Below are 15,593 nucleotides of genomic sequence, written 5' to 3'. Positions count from 1 at the left end.
CACACACACCATGGGCTTATCCTGTGCTGTGCCACCCTGCAAACCTCACAGGGAAGGAGCAAGGAACTGGAGCCACCTCTTAGGACTTGGGGGCTGCTACTCCCCGCTAACTTGCTTCTCTGCAGAGTGAGGACCTTCAGTGCTGACCTCACGGATGTGGCTGCAGTGGACAAACGCACGCTGAGGCGTTGGAACGGAGCCTGACACTGGGCCTAACCTCGTGTGTGCTGCTGTCACTGGGTGGGAAGGGGCACTGCAGGAACTGAAGAAAGTTCCTATTAAAGCACTGGGCTCCCTTACCATGGTGCCATTGTCTATCAGGGTGAGTGACCTTGTGGGACAGTTAGGCATTTGTTTTAGGCAGTTATTGTTATTTTATTTCAAAAGAAAGAAAACCTCAAGCCTTGGGCACTGCAGAGAGCTGGGGCCTCTCGGAACGCCAACTGGCTATGCCAGTTTCTTTCCTTTCCACCCAAGAGTTGCACGCTATCTAACTCTCAGTTAGCAACCTGTTGGTGACTACTGAGAACCCTGCGGGGTGGCAGGGGGAGGGGACAAAGAAGAAGTGGAATTGAGAAACACCACCGACTGAAAATGGGAGGTGTTCGGTGTTTGGGTTGGTCTCACAAAATAGGAGGACTGCGGAAGTGAACTTGACCCCCGCCCCTTAGGACGTGTGTTGATAAACAGACCATCCTGTCTCTGGGTTTTGAATTCCTGGGGAAAGGGAAACAGTTTGGGGCGTGCTTGGGCCCTTGGCTTTTGACTTCTGTGAACTCGGGTGTGATTCAGTTCGCCCTTGTTGTCCTAGTACATTTCCTCTGGGAAGTTGATCTTGTCTCTTCTGAACTCAGAGGCAGAACAATGACCCTGGGAAGGTCCCGAGCTCTCCGGGCCTCGGTGTTCCATCTGTCCAACGGAAGCTGGCAGACGGCCTGCGAGGCTTGTCCCAGCTCAGAGCCCTGAGGACCGCCCGGGAACCTGCAGGCCGGAGCCCACCCTGGGGTGGGCGGTTCCTTCGCGGGCAGCTAGCCTGGATGTGCTACCCTTTGCTCAGCTCCCGGAGGGGCTGACCTGGCTACCTTGTGCTACCAGAAGGTCCCTCCTGCTGTCCTGGAGAGAGAGTGGGAGGCGGACTGCCCTGGGCTAAGCTCCCTCTCCCTTCGTCTGGGATGAGTCTCAGCAGGGAAAGGGGGAGGGGGGAAGGGCTGTCCAGAAGCGCAGGAGGAGTGTCCTGAACGCGTGCAATGGAGACCAAGAGGCGACCCCACCTCTGGCGTTCCCTTCCACACCTGCTTCCAGCACCAGGGAGCGCTCTGAGGGAGGGGCGGCAGGAAGAGCAGCTACCTCTGCCTGGGCTGGGAGGTGGGGCGCTAAGCTTGATGGAGGAAGTGACACTTCCCTGGGTCCCTCTGGGCCTGGGAGACAGGAGAACCAGGCACAGGTCCCCAGGTCTTCGGCATGGGCTTGGTCTGCCCTGTGGTGTCCCGCTTGGGGGCAGGGGACATCTATCTTCCGTGGGACAGCTACCCAAGGAGTCTGAGGAGTCCTGTGTGCTGGGTGCCAGGATGGTGGTGAGATGACACATTTCACACAGTAGGGGGTGGGAGGCGGTGGCCAGCGAGAAGGCATGGATACATAGTGGATAGACAGGCTGAGCGTGATGACTAAGCAGTGATGGTGTGGAGAAGTAGGGCAGCCAGGGGGTCCTGGGGGGAGGCTGGGACCTGAAGGACAGGACGGACCCCAGAGGAGGAGCCAAGCCTTCTCCTGAGAAGGGACACAGAGGAATGGACGGAAGAGGACAGAGCCCGGATCCCAGGGGAGGGTGTTGGGGGTCCAGGACACAGGCCTCAGGTGCCCCTAGAGCAAGCTGGCTGAGAAGACCTGTCAGTGCTTAGCCTGCACTAGCCCTGGGCATGGGGGAGGGCAGTGTAAGTTAGCGGCCTCCACATGCTTCCCTATGCTTCTCAGGCTCCCTCCCCCACTAGTCCAGAAGCCCTTCCCCCATCCCTGGGGGGTTCTCATCATTTCCTTCCATACCTGCTTCCAGCCCGGCTCCCGACTTCATTTCTGAACCTGTTTGGAAATAAAGCAAGCGTCCACAGCCAGGGCCTGGCTGGCCAGGGTAAGGGGCTGTGGGGAAGTCTACCTGGAGGGACTGGGACCAGGGACACCTTCCTCACTCCCATCTCTAGGACCATCCAAAGCTCTCTCCAGCCCGGCAGGACTCCACTGGGAGTTCATTCAGGGGGACTCCAGAAGGGAGGGGCAGAGAAAAATAGAGTGGGGGGTGGTGGTGGGATTAGACACTAAGGAAAAGTGTGGGGGCGGCACTGGGGAGAAGACATGGAGGGTAAGCCACGGGGGTGGGGGGGGCGAGGGTTTGAGATGATGTGTGGATGAGACTATGCAAGTTATGGGCAAAGCAATATGCCAAGCAGCACATCTCTGGGGAGGGCTTTAGGGATACCTGGCACATCCACAGGGTGGCACGGAAGTCTGAGGGGACCTAGCCAACTCTCTTGACAGGCTGCAAGGGGACCTGCACCTCAGGGGCAGGGTGTCAACTGAGACCCAGGTGCCCTGGGCGCGTGGCTTTCTGGGCTCACTAGCATGGGCCCTAAAGCCCAGGCTAGCTGAGCATGAAGCCTTTGACCATGACGAGACATAGCCCAGGCTGGCACGGGGTCAAGAGCTAGAGCCCACCTCAGGGTGGGTATGTTCCTGCTGCCCTTGGAGTCCTCTGCGCCCTGCCCTGCGGCCAGACTGAAGTTGCACCCTGCCCTTACCTCCTGGGAGCTGCCCCCTGGCTGCTGTGTCCTGCAGAGCTCGGTGGTCCTGGCTGACATGCAGTGTTCTCAGTGCTACCTCCGGTCCTCCCCCCAGGGATCAGGACAGCTCAAGCCGGACACCTTAGCTTTGGCTTTGGTGCCCACCCCTCTGAGGGGGGTGCACTGTGAGAAACTTGGACCGGCTTGTGGTCTTAACGGAGACGGGGCAGGTTCCCCAGCAAACCCATCTGGGGTATTCTCCTGGCTGTACTCAGGCCCCTCTCTCCTGCTCCAACAGCCCCACCCCCACCCTCCCATCACTCCCCAGCCAGTCACATTCCTTTGCGGATGGCTTGGGGTCCGGCTGGGTCACTAGGGAGAGTGTACAGAGAGAGCCAGAGCCTTCAGAAGCTGCTTGGTGGCTTGATATTATGACCAGGAGTCACTTTTGCCACTTAGTGCAAAGCTTTCTTTCCTGGCAGTGGCACCCTCGTTGCTTCCTGGTGCAGGCAGTCGTCCTTGCTACTGCAGGGAGCTGGGGTCCAGGAAGGCAGCTGCTGTGCCCAAGGTCATGTGGGAAGTGTGGAAGGGCGTCATGGTTGCCCTGGCTCTGCCCTGGTCTGGAGCCCTCTGCTAGGTGTGCTGTCCACTCAGGACCCAGGAGACCTTGCCTGCAGCTGCCCACTCCCCAGAAGATGACTGCCCTTGCCCTGGGCGAGAAGGCCTAGCAGGGCCCGCTGTTCCCCTCGAGGTCCTGGCAGCCCCCCACCTTGTTCCTTGAGCCGGATGATCTCCGTGTCAGAGCCGAAGCTGTTCCACGCAGTGCAGTTGTAGATGGTCTGAAAGTCGGCCCGCACAATGTTGCTGATGGTCAGGGTGGAAATTACGCCCTCCTCGGTGCTGACCGTCTCCACTGTGTAGCGCCCTGAGGTGCCTGACTCCAGCACGTTCTCCTTCCAGGACCAGGCCTGCCGGGGTGCACAGGGTTAGGAGGGGCACCCCACCCGAGCCACGGCCACCAGGACCACAGAGCCACCACCCTCCTACAAGAGCTGATGCTTACGGTCACTGCCACAGCCCCTGTCCCCAACATGTGTGCACAGGTAACACGCTGCCCAGAACATCCGTAAGAGCTATACAACACACACGCAGCACATGTAACACTGCCCAATATATCCGTAACATATATACAACATGCACCTATACAGCTCACATAGCACGCTGCCTAGCGTATCCATAACATATATACAACATGCACACACAGCACATGTGTTACACACCTGCAACACATATATAACATGCGCACAACACACACAGCACACGACACAAACCTCGCTCGCACCCCCCCAGGCTGGGACCACTTCAGTGGGTGTATATCCATCCCCAAGAAGGTCTTGTGAAGGTTTAGTGGGTCCCTGGGCGGTGCACTTGATGAACACGCGTGAGTGCTAACTGTATGATTAGTGGCTCAGGTTCACTCAGAGACAGCTCAGAAGAAAGGTCAGGTGATCCAGTGCTGAAAAAACCAGCCTTTGGGAACGTCATGGTGCACCATGGGTCAGGACTGACTGCACAGCCTCTGTTTTGTTGTTATCCTTATCGCCGGATTGCGTTGAATGTGCATCTTTCACTAACAAGGCCGAAGAGCCCTGATGGTGTAGTGGTTCCATGTTGGGCGGTGATCCACATGGTTGGCAGTTTGAAGCCACAAGCAGCTCTTCAGGAGCAAGGGCTTTCTTTCTATTCCAGTAAAAAGTTATAGGCTCGGACATCCACAGGCAAGGCTCTGAGTCAGCACTGATTCGATGGCAATGAGTACATTAAGTGTGTGTGTGCTTTGGTCTTTAGGCAAATATGGGAAATCTTGTGGGGACAATCTGAACCCCTACCTGTGGGTCCACCTGGTTCCTCCTCACAGACACCCTGTGCCTGCTGCTGCCCTAGCAGGGCTGAGGCCGATCACTAGCTCCTAGTGGCTTTGCAGGTCTATTTTTAAAAGTATGGCTAGAGAATTGCATGTGTGCATGCTGTACTATGTGTGTTTACAAGGATGATCATTCGCAATATTTTAGAGTTGTTCCGCCTACACTGTAACCACCTCAGCATGGAAGCGCCTCACCAGCACTAGATCATGGTATTTCTGAGACTGTGGTCTCATGTCGGGTTAAGTACGCGGAGGGTGGCCCGGAGGAGGGCTCTCCCAACATGACCCAATACTCTGGTTGTAAGGGTGTGGGATCAAGAATTGGCTTGGCCTTTTGTCTCTCTCTGGCAGCAGAAAATAGCCCTGGGAATCTTTGGTTTTCTAAAACAGCCAGGCAACACTGAAACACGGGCAGACGAGTACAAAGGAGGGAGAGGTGGGCATGATGAGGCCTTAGGATACCCCACTGCCCCACCGGAAGCTTGAAGCTTGCCAGCAGAGTTAGAGACTTTCCTAGGCTGGTGCCACTGTCCAGGGATCAGATGGAAGAAGTCTCCATGGCTCTCCCTGTAGCAGGTCTTGAAGGATTTGGGGCATGAAATGGGGGTCAGGGGCCCTTAGGGTCCCATGGCGACCTGGTGCTAGGTGGAATGCACACAGCAGAAGTCTCCAGCCCACTGAGCTCAGCCAATCTGGACAGGGGATCACCAGAATCCAAAGCACTGTTGTTGTGAGGGCCCATCGAGTTGGTTCCAGCCCATAGCGACCCTGTGCGTGCCAGAACGAAACAGAAGCAGGGCCTGGTCCTCTGTCATCCTCACAATTGTTCCTCTGCCCCAGCCATTGTTGCAGCTCCTGTGTCCATCCATCTTGTGGAGGGCCTTCCTCTTTCAGATGCCTCACTCCACCTTACCAACCTTCTTCAGGGACCTTCTGCAGGGACCGGTCTCTCCTGACAACGTGTCCAAAGTACAGAAGGGTCAATCTCTCCATCCAGACAGTCTGTTCGAGCCAAATGGGGACTGGCTCAAAAGTGGGTCTGTGTTGGGCCTGGGCCTGGTGTGCTGCCTATAAGGTGTGGAAGTGACCTTCCACATGCTCAGGCACTGGGAAAGCCAGGGTGGCCAGCGTTGACTGGAAGGATGTGATATCCCGGGAGGAATCACGATCAGTAATTGGTGTCCCTTTGCTAATGTCCTTGTACTGATTAGGAAATCTGAGAGGAACAGGAGGTGTACTAGGCTAACCACTGGCCAGTGGTTCAAACCCACCAACTGCTCAAAAGGACCTAAGGCTGTCTGTTCCCGTAAAGATTTACAGTCTTTGAGTAGGGTCGCTGTGCAGCTGCAATTGGCATTGAGAAAGTTTAATACCATCTCTTACCACTAGATGGTAGTAGAACCCCATCCCATCATGGCGAGAACCCAACCTGAACTCACTGCTATGGAGTCAACGCTGATTCTTAGTGACTCCCCCAGCCTCTCCTAGACCGGAACTGTTTTAGGGAGTAGAAAGCCCAGTCGTTTACCCTCGGAGCTGCTGGTGGTTTCGAACTGCCGACCATGCAGATCGCAGCCCAATGCACAACGACTACACTATGTGGGCTCCTAATTACCAAAGATAAGACCCAACTCACCCCTGGTTGGGAACAGCTGGAGAGTTAGCTTGCTATGAAGACAAAGGTCGTGTGTATATGCTTAGGAGTGAAGGCCATGTTTCATGAAGGGCAAATGTCACCTTTATGATTTTATTTTAATTTTTAACATAAAGAGCGGGGTGAATGGGCGGCATCTGTATTGTGCCATGCGTGAGTGAGTTCTTGCACCGTTCTTGTGACTCTGTCAGAGGCCAGTGGACTGAAGGTTGGCAAAGTGTTCCTCAGTCCGACTCCGGAGACAATCCCTCGCCGCAAGGCCTTCGTGTCTCCACACATCCACGTGCAGCCGCAGCGCCTCGGTCCGGTCCGGTCCTGGTCCCGCGGACGCCCCTGCACGCACGCCCGGCACAGGTGCGCTGTGCAGAGTTGAATTGTCTTGTGCAACTCACAGGGGCAGAAGGGAGGCTTGGAGTACTGGGGATTTCTAACAGGAACGTTAATTCCTGGACCTGGCTTGAAAATGCTCCTTTTTCTCTGTTTTCACGTCGGAGCGTCCCCTAGACTTAAATGCACTTGGCTGAAAAAACCAATCAACCAACCACCAGCCGCTCTCCGGATGCCTGGCGACAGGGGGAGTAGAACGGCTTCCCATAGGGGTTTCCGTAGTGACGTTTTAGGCAGTAGTTGGCCAGGCATTTTCTCCCCGGCGCCCTGGGTCGACGTGAGCCTGGAACCATTCCTTCTGCAGCCGCAGCCCTGAAGCAGCGGCGCCATCCAGAGACGGCCTGGCTGGAAGACGCTCCCCGTTCCAAAGGCCGGTGCTTGAGCGCAAGTGGGACGTCCGCAGGCTGTCTAGCGGCAGCGGAATGGAAGGGGCGGGGGTGTAGTTATTTTCCAGGGAAAACCCTGGATAGATGTGGTTGGCTTCAGAGGCACACAAGGGAGGTGGGGAGAGACCGGACTGGCGCGGAAGGCACAGAAGGGGCTTCTCCAAAGAGACACGGAACTCTTTGGAAGAATTCCCAGAGGTTGGCCTTGAACCCAAGAGAGGGAAGGAGGGGATTCCTCTTCGCCTTCGGCCTCACCCACTTGCCCCTCTGCTCCTAGGAGGCAGGCTTCCTGGAGAATCCGAATCAGCTCAGCTGAGCGCTCCCAGAGGAGACCTTGGACAATCTTGGCTCCATAGTGCCTGCCCTTCAGGGACAAGGCAGGTATAGTCTCCCCACTGAAGCCTCACAGCTCCTGGCGGAGAAGCGCCCAGAGATGCCCCTTCCCATGAGGCTACCGGGGACGAGGGTGGCAGTGAGATGGCACTGCTGGGGCACTCACGATTCGGTCTGGCGGCGGCGTGCTCCGGATGAAGCATTTGATCTGGCCCTTCTCCCCGTGGAGGGCGTGCTGGGTCTGGGTGCTGGAGATGATGGGGGGCCCTGTGGAGAGACAGCATCGTGGTGGGGACTTGGGAAGGACAGGTTTCTGGTTTGGAAGTTATTCGTCCGCCCAGTCATTCGGCAAACGTTTGCTGAGGGGCTGCAGAGTAAGGTGCAAGGCAGGGGATGGGAAGATGAATCAGACATTTTGCCGTAAACCTCTCAATGGGGTCGTGAGGGAAAGCTTGGAAGTCAGACTCCCCAGAAGATATAAATAACCTCACTAAAAGGTGGTGAGTGCAGCATCCCGGAGTGGGGTAGGTCGTGCTGACTTCCCAAGAGAGGAACTCATTCTACTTGGGGGACAGGGAAGGGAGCAGGGGAGTGGCTGGGGCCTGAAGGAAGAGGCACTGGCAAATGCCAAGCTCCATGGGAGCGCACATTCAGCTGACCACAGACCACACAGCGCCAGCTTAATTTCACGTTTTCATCAGCGATCCAGTAGAGGGAGGGCTTGTACAAGAAACCAACGTCCCCTAGGGGCTGGGCTGAGCCAGCCTGGGAGAAATGGAATCTTCCAGCCTCTACCAAGGGCAGGGATCACCCTGGGAATCACCGCACTGCACGTTCACAGCCGGGGTCTCACCTAGGTCTGAAGAGGGCGAATATAATTCATCGTCTGGCCTGCCTCCACATACACACCCAGACTGTCCCCGATGAGACCAGGGCTCAGAAACTCTATGTGTGTGTGTGTGTGTGTGTGTGTGTGTGTGTGTGTATATATGTATATGTATATACATATACTGAGTGTTTGTGTGTGTCAAAGAAAGAGAGAGAGGGCGAGAGTGAGCAAGCTATGTTTCTGAGTGTTTAGTTCCCAGAGCAGCTGTCCTGGACAGCCTTGGGGGGCTTTTAGTATCTCTGCCTTTTTCTGACCGTCTTTCCTGCCTGACACCTCCCAGGGCAAGGGGACTGCTTGGTGGTGTCAGTTGCTCCGGAAACCTGCTGGACTGCTGGGCAGAGGGACAGAGCCTCCTTGGGGGCAATGATAGGGGTTAGGCAGCAGAAAACAGGAAAGAGAGGGGGAACTAGGGATCTGGAAAACAGGCAAAATTATGCTGAGAACAAAACAAAAATCACTGCAAACTTAATTGCTGTTTATTAGCCACCTTAATTAAAACAGATTTGCATTTCTATGAGTCGCTCTCAGCTGGGAGGAGGGAAACTCTCAGATGATTTCCACGGAGTTTAGGAAGGCCTTGGGCAGGGTAGCGCCTCAGGTAGGGATGCCCAGGAAAACGCCCAGGTAAACCTGCCTTCCCTCCCTTTAATCCCTGAGCATCAAAGAAGCCTTTGGGCCAGAGGGCAGGAGAGCTGGGGGCTTCTGAGGAGGCTGGATGACATATTGTTTTGTCATTGGGTGAGGATGCCCAGGCCCAGTTCTCTTTGCCTCCCAGGAACTAGGAATTCTTTGGAGGGTAGTTCTAAAATGCAAATTTATGTGTGCGAATGAGCTGAGCGTCTTAATAGAAAGCCAAAGTCAGGGTTGAGGGAAATTAGGATGGAAGGGGCATGGCTCATCAGAATTCCCCCGTCCCACAGACCTCCGGGTTTGAGCCAAATCTGGCCAGCTCCTTCCTTGAAGGGCCCTCTGCTGGCTGGGTGGGTTTTGTTGAAAGAGACTTCTCTTCTCCTGGACTCTTGCAGGCCAGAGCCCCTCCGCTCATGTCCACGTGGCTTTCCAAAGGGCGTCCGCCATCCAGAGACAGACCCATAGTCCGCGCCGCAACAAGAGCTGGCACGCCTCTCTCTCTGAGCCACTGCCTCCATCTCCCTGCCTGGGGGCAAGGAGCCCCTCTCTTCCTCTCTCACTGGCATCCAGTCGATCCTGACTCATGATGGACCGTCCTGTTCCTGTGGGTTTCCAAGCCTGGGACTCTTTACAGGAGCAGAAATCCCTCATCTTGCCCCTAAGAGTGGCTGGTGGTTTTGAACTGCTGACCTTGCAGTAACAGCTCAACACTAACCTACCACTCTACCAGGGCTCTCAGGAAACACCCCTCTACCAAACCAAACTCACTGCCGTGGAATCGATGTCGACCCTGATGGCCCCTGGCTCACAGCCTGATTGGTCACCACTATGTCCCCAGGCTCCCTCAAATGACTGCAGTCCAGAGACCCACAGCGGCCCTTCCTTCGCAGCCCTCCAGTGGGTGGTTTCTTGGCAGTCAGAGCAGCATCCAGCCCCACTTCCCTTTCTTTCTCCTGATTTTTGCTTTTATTTAAGAAGCCCATAACCACACATGCATTTGCCTGCTATCTTATAGATGCCCTTCCCCCCCCCCCCCACAATTCCCAGTTTCTGGGCAGTGAAGGGAAGAAGGGTTTGGAACACAGAGGAATATGGAAGGAAAGGAAGGGTTTGGAAAGATGGGCTTGGCCACCACAGATCACATACTGGGAAGCTTCCAGGGCCCCATCTGGAAAGAATGTCCAACTCAGGCCTGGGCTTCCCAGGGGGTGTTCTCTCCACAATAAACCACTTTAAAGCTCTGCTAGGGAAGGGCTTGCCTTCTGAAATGCACATCATGTCAGCCTCTCCTTTCCTCCCCTCCCCAGCAGGAGGAGGCTCATTTCCCAGCTTCAGGCATGGAGGGAGTCTGAGGGAGAAGCTCAGCATGCTGGCCATGGGGTAGCAGACCAGGCCCCTTGAGGGGGACCCCAAGAGGGGCCTCGGCTCCCACTGATGTCATCGCTGCCGTGTCAGACACTGGGCATGGCAGGAAAAGGCTGCAGTCCGTGTTGCCATGGATACAAGGAGGCACTATCAGATGCTGTTATTTTTAGCCCTACAGCACCAATTCATTGGCGGCTTCCTGGGGACATATAGGGAGAGGCAGGAAGGCTCCGGGTTTTTGACCAGGTGGCCTGTGAGTGCTCTGGGTTCTGGGTGTTGTCACCTTCTCTCTGTGGCCCCTGTGTCTCATGTGGAGGGGCTGGTGGATGGGGACAGTGGAGTGGGTGAGCCAAGGAATCATCAAGCTGGCTTCAGTATCTTAGCAAAGGGGGCAAGGGCTGGGGGAGAGATGAGCAGGTGTCTTCCCGAGGTGAGAGGAAGCAGAATTGGGCTAATTCCTAGAACCTTTGCTCAGTCCTGCTGTAGGGCCCAGATTTGGGGCTGGATCCAGAGGCCCTCCAGCTCACCCTGACCTGTATAACATTATTTTGGTCTGTCTGACACCCTTGTCCCCTAGCCCCATCACTTAGCTACGCCCCCTCTGTCTGGGGGCTATGCAGACGTGCTCCTACTGAACCGATGCTGTGGCACTGGGTCTTAGGGGAAGGCCATGGAGCTTCTAGGTCGAGTAGCTCAAACACAATGAGAAGAGGCCAGCCAGAGTGCTCACCAATGTGCCCTTAGGTCCTCCACCAGGGTCAGGGACACTTTAGGTGGGCCAAAGGCCACTAAGTGACCCCTGATCCTTTCTTCTACACTCAGAAGAAAATGGTCAGCGATCATTCCTAAGGCCTCCGACGTTAACAAAGAAGGGATATACAGACGGACCCCAGGGTTATAATTGTCCGACTAAGCTCAAACGCGCCCTCACTTTGAAATGACTGACCAACGCTGCTCACAACACATTCTCCATCACAATCACCTCCAGGCGCTGCATGTGCAAGTTTTAAATGTCATATGGACAGATGGTTAACCAAGAATGGCATGTACCATACGCACCTGCTCCAATTTGCCTGCAAGTTATTAAAGGCAGAGCTAGGAAGTGACCTCTTAATCCAGAGACTGCCAGGACTAGGAATTTTTTGAGACTTCTGGGCAAAGTGATGGGAATATTGTGGCAGGTGGTAGCAAGAGACAAAACCAGTAATTCTCCCTTGCAGTGACGTCAGGCACCAGGAAGCATGGGCCCCTCTCCCCTCCCTCCTGTCCCAGCCCCAATCCCAGCCCCAATGGGCTCTTACCATTGACTGTCAGCATCACCTCTCTCTCCCCGGCCCCCACCCGGGGAACCACTGCTCGGCACACGTACTTCCCAGCATCCTCCTGACGCACGGTTTTGAGGGTCAGGGTTTTTTCATTGCTCAGGACCTAGGAGAAATGAGGAGGATCAGATGCAAAGGTCGGGTTGGACCTGCCAGCTGAGTGACACAAGTCTGGACTTCCACTCAGGAGACTGGGTCCCATTTCTGACCAATGCACCACCTCGGGGCCTGGAGTGTTGCTTATGATGCTGAACACGTTTCAGCAAATCTTCCAGATTAAGAGCACGAGGAAGAGAGACCTGATGATCAATGGAAAGTCTGTGGGCCACCGCGGTCTGATCTGAAAATGACTGGGCACTAGGATGACCATGAATCAGGGGCCAACTGGACGGCAGCTAACACCAGCCGCATGGTGTTGGGGGGAGGGGTGGGGAAAGGAGGGAATCTCTCTGTCTGGGGACTTAGTAGGTTGCTGGGCTGTGCCGGCCTCTCCTCTCCCAGGGGATGCATGGGTGCAATTGTCCTGTGCACAAACTTGCTTGGGTCATTTCAGCATCTCTTTGGGATATAGCTCGGGGCGATGAAAACAACACAGACTTGGGCATTAGCTAGAACCAAGTGTGAATCCCAGCTCCGTTATTGAACTTCTCTGACCCTCGGTTGTTGTTTTGATCTGTGTGATAGGCACAGTGATCCTTTAAGGACAGGGTTGTGTCTGGCATATGGCAACCGATCGGTTTCCTCCTGCTTCTCCCCCCACCATCCCCCTCCTCGCTGGCTTTGCACGAGCAATCATAGACGCATACCTGGAAAATATAGACATTAAAAATAAAAATGACATAAAACGGCAGCAATACTTACCTAAAGGCTAAAGGAGAACGACTCTTAGGGGAAGTTGAAAAGCCATGCTGGTGACTATGTTTTCTCACGTATTAGAGCTTAACTTCTAAGCACTTGGTTTTCAGAAGGGCTACAGCTTATGCTGAGAGTCCCAACTCCATTTGGAATCCTGATGGAAATTCGACGTCCTTTTAAGTTCTTTCTGACCATGGAGTACGTGGTTACCCTCAGGCAGTGTATTTGAAAGTGGATTACAACCCCCACCACCCCACTGGCCCCGAAGGAGCCCTGGTGGCCCAGTGGATTATAAGGCGGGCTGCTAACCTCAAGGTCACCAGTTTGAAGCCACTAGTCCCGCCAAGGAGGAAAGATGAGGCTTTCTGCTCCCATAAAGCTTTGGAGTTGTGGAGACTTCCAGGGGCAGGTCTACCCTGTCCTTTAGGGCCACTGTGAGTCAGCATCGACTTGATGGCGACGCGGTTTTTGGAGCCAGCCAGAGGAGCCCTGATGTTTCTATTGGACTGATACCCCCAAGTCAGTGGTTCAAACCCATCAGCAGCTCTTTGGGATAGAAAGGTGATATTATCTGTCCTAGCAATGTTTTATAGCCTCAAAACCTTCTACGATGGACATGTTCTCAAGAGAAACCAGTCTCTGGAGGAGGACACCATACTTGGTAAGGTAGAGGGCAGTGAAAAACAGGAAGACCCTGGACACGTGGTTTGTTCTGTTGTACATAGGGCTGCTGTGAGCTGGACCTGAGAGACAGCACTTATTAACAACAACAGTGGCTGTGTGTGTGTGTGCACGGGGGAAGGGTGGACAGTGTTACTCAGCCCAGAGAAGGGCATCTCACCCTCAGAGACTTGCCTAAAAATACCTTTCATAGAAATTGGGGTACCAGGGCCACATGGGGATGAGTCACAGCCTGACAAGATATAACAGGTAGGGGTGCGGGGAGAACCAATTCTGGAAATGTTCCCATCTGTATATATCTCCATTATAGTCCCTCTCCCCCTACCATAGCTCCACCTGAGACCCTGGTGAATTGACTTGCTACTAAACAAGATGGGGTGACAATTCCTTCTGTTTTCCAAGTTCTCTAAGTAGCCACATGGCTGTGAATCCTTGGGACACCATCATGACCCCATGTGGGGATCCCCACCGTCTGGATGATACATTTTTGTCTTGTTTTAGGGTCTCTACAAAATATATTTGAGTTTGGGGTCTTTGGGCTCCCAAAACGCTCATAAGGCTCATGAAAACCTGCAATGGCTGAATGCCTGCCCCCCTGCCTAGGGCTAAGGGTGTACACCCAGGAATCTGGGGTCCCCTCTGTCCTTTAACTTACACTGGCCTTAACCCTTAACCCACCAATTGCCATCAAGTTGATTCCAACTCACAGTGGCCCCATATCAGGTTTCTAAGACTGTGCATCTTTATGGGAGCAGACAGCCTCCTCCTTCTCCAGAAGAGTGGCTAGTAGGTTTGAACCACCAACCTTGCAGGTAAAAGCCCAATACCGAACTCACTGAGTAACCAGGGTTCTATGGAGGCGGACTCTGCCCATTAAGAGTGAGAGGGCCCTGGAAGGTCATCCCCCTACCCCTGGCCCCGACAGCCTGAGCTGCCACTCACCACGCCAGAGCCCCGCTTCATCCAGACGATGGTCAGAGAAGGGTTGCCAATCCAGGCGCAGCTGAAGACAGCATCAGATCCCAGGTCCACCAACAGCGATTGGGGCTCAGTGGTCATCCGGGGCCCAACTGTGGTCAGGAGGGCAGAGGAGACAGGGCTTAGGTGGGTGGGAGAGCCGGGACCTTCCTACTCCCCACTTCCTCCGCCCCGCTTCTGCTGCAGGGAGTGGTTTTATGCCACCTCCACTTGTCTCAGACCATCTCCTTGCTTTGGTCCTGTGGCCTGCGACTGTCTCTCTCTCTCTCTCCAAGCTGGGCCTCCCCTCAGGGACCCCACGTGTGGACAGCATTGGCCCAGGGAAAGAAAGTTCATGGTCTAGTTTGTGCTGGGCTGTATCCAGGGTGCTCCTACCACTCTCCTCTGTCCTGGCCCCACCTGGCTTCAGACCGTTCAGTGTGTGGCCAAGAGGCCTTCCTCCTAGCTCTCCTACTATTCAGCCAGCTTCTCCTCCCCTCCTGGAGCATGAGTTATCCTCTGTGCCTGGCCTAGCTCCTGAGGGGGCACTGAGCTAAAGAGCGAGGTGGGGCCCCTCTGGTGTCTCCACCTCATGTTCTCTTACTCAGCTCGCTCCCCGCCCTCCCTCACCACACTCCCTTGGCCAGCCCTCCCACGCTGCTAAGTGTCGGTCAGTGTCAGTGACGGCTCCTCTCCTGACCCAACACATGGGCGCCCACTGGAGCCTCCTACCCACTCCGTCACCCACCCTCCGCAGTGAGCCCAGGGCTCTCCCAGGGGCTGGCTCAGGTGCAAGCTTGGGTAGGCAGCCTCCTTTCATGATGTACTGGGGGTCAGATGACTGGGATTAGTCATTGGATGTAAAAAGGAGTGACAGACTTCTATTGAAGCTGTTGGGATTAAGAAAAGCGAGTTTGTAAAGTATCTTCCACACAGTAAAGGGGAGCACACATACTAATGCCACTTATGAACAAATGCAGCTAGTCTGCCAGGCGGGGCTGGACGTTCCAAATCCGGTCGGGCGTCCATGGAGCAGGCAGAAGGCACAGGAGTGGGCCCTGTGCCTGGTCTCAGTTCTTTTGTTTTGTTTTGTTTTCTTTTTAAAAAATCATTTTATTGGGGGCTCTTACAGCTCCTAATCCATTCATACATACATTGTGTCAAGCACATTTGTACATATGTTGCCGTCATCATTTTCAAAACATTTTCTTTCTACTTGAGCCCTTGATATCAGCTCATTCCCTCCCCCCTCTTCAACCCTTGATAATTTACAAATTATTATCTTTTTCATGTCTTACACTGACCGATGTCTCCCTTCACCCACTTTTATGTTGTTCGTCTCCCTGGGAGGGGGCTATATATTGATCATTGTGATCAGTTCCGCTTTCTCCCCCCACCTTCCCCTTCCCCTCCTGGTATTGATACTCTTATTATTG

General features: G+C 54.6%; 1 protein-coding gene across 1 annotated transcript in view; it reads right to left on the bottom strand.

Moving 5' to 3' along the window:
- KIRREL3 (kirre like nephrin family adhesion molecule 3) overlaps positions 1–15,593 on the bottom strand; it is a 171,643-nt gene that overhangs the window by 12,312 nt on the left and 143,738 nt on the right. Inside the window, exons 9-13 of the mRNA XM_045283646.1 lie at positions 14,143–14,270; positions 11,644–11,770; positions 7,625–7,725; positions 3,544–3,742; positions 2,044–2,079 (exon numbers count right to left, since the gene is read on the bottom strand). Of these exons, the coding sequence (XP_045139581.1) occupies positions 2,044–2,079; positions 3,544–3,742; positions 7,625–7,725; positions 11,644–11,770; positions 14,143–14,270 (591 nt within the window). The remainder of the gene's footprint in view (positions 1–2,043; positions 2,080–3,543; positions 3,743–7,624; positions 7,726–11,643; positions 11,771–14,142; positions 14,271–15,593) is intronic.

The sequence above is a fragment of the Echinops telfairi genome, unplaced genomic scaffold (genome assembly GCF_000313985.2).
Source record: "Echinops telfairi isolate 266 unplaced genomic scaffold, ASM31398v2 ScPeMD7_7465;HRSCAF=8503, whole genome shotgun sequence".
Classification (NCBI taxonomy): domain Eukaryota; kingdom Metazoa; phylum Chordata; class Mammalia; order Afrosoricida; family Tenrecidae; genus Echinops; species Echinops telfairi.
This window is presented reverse-complemented; position numbering and strand designations above follow the sequence as displayed.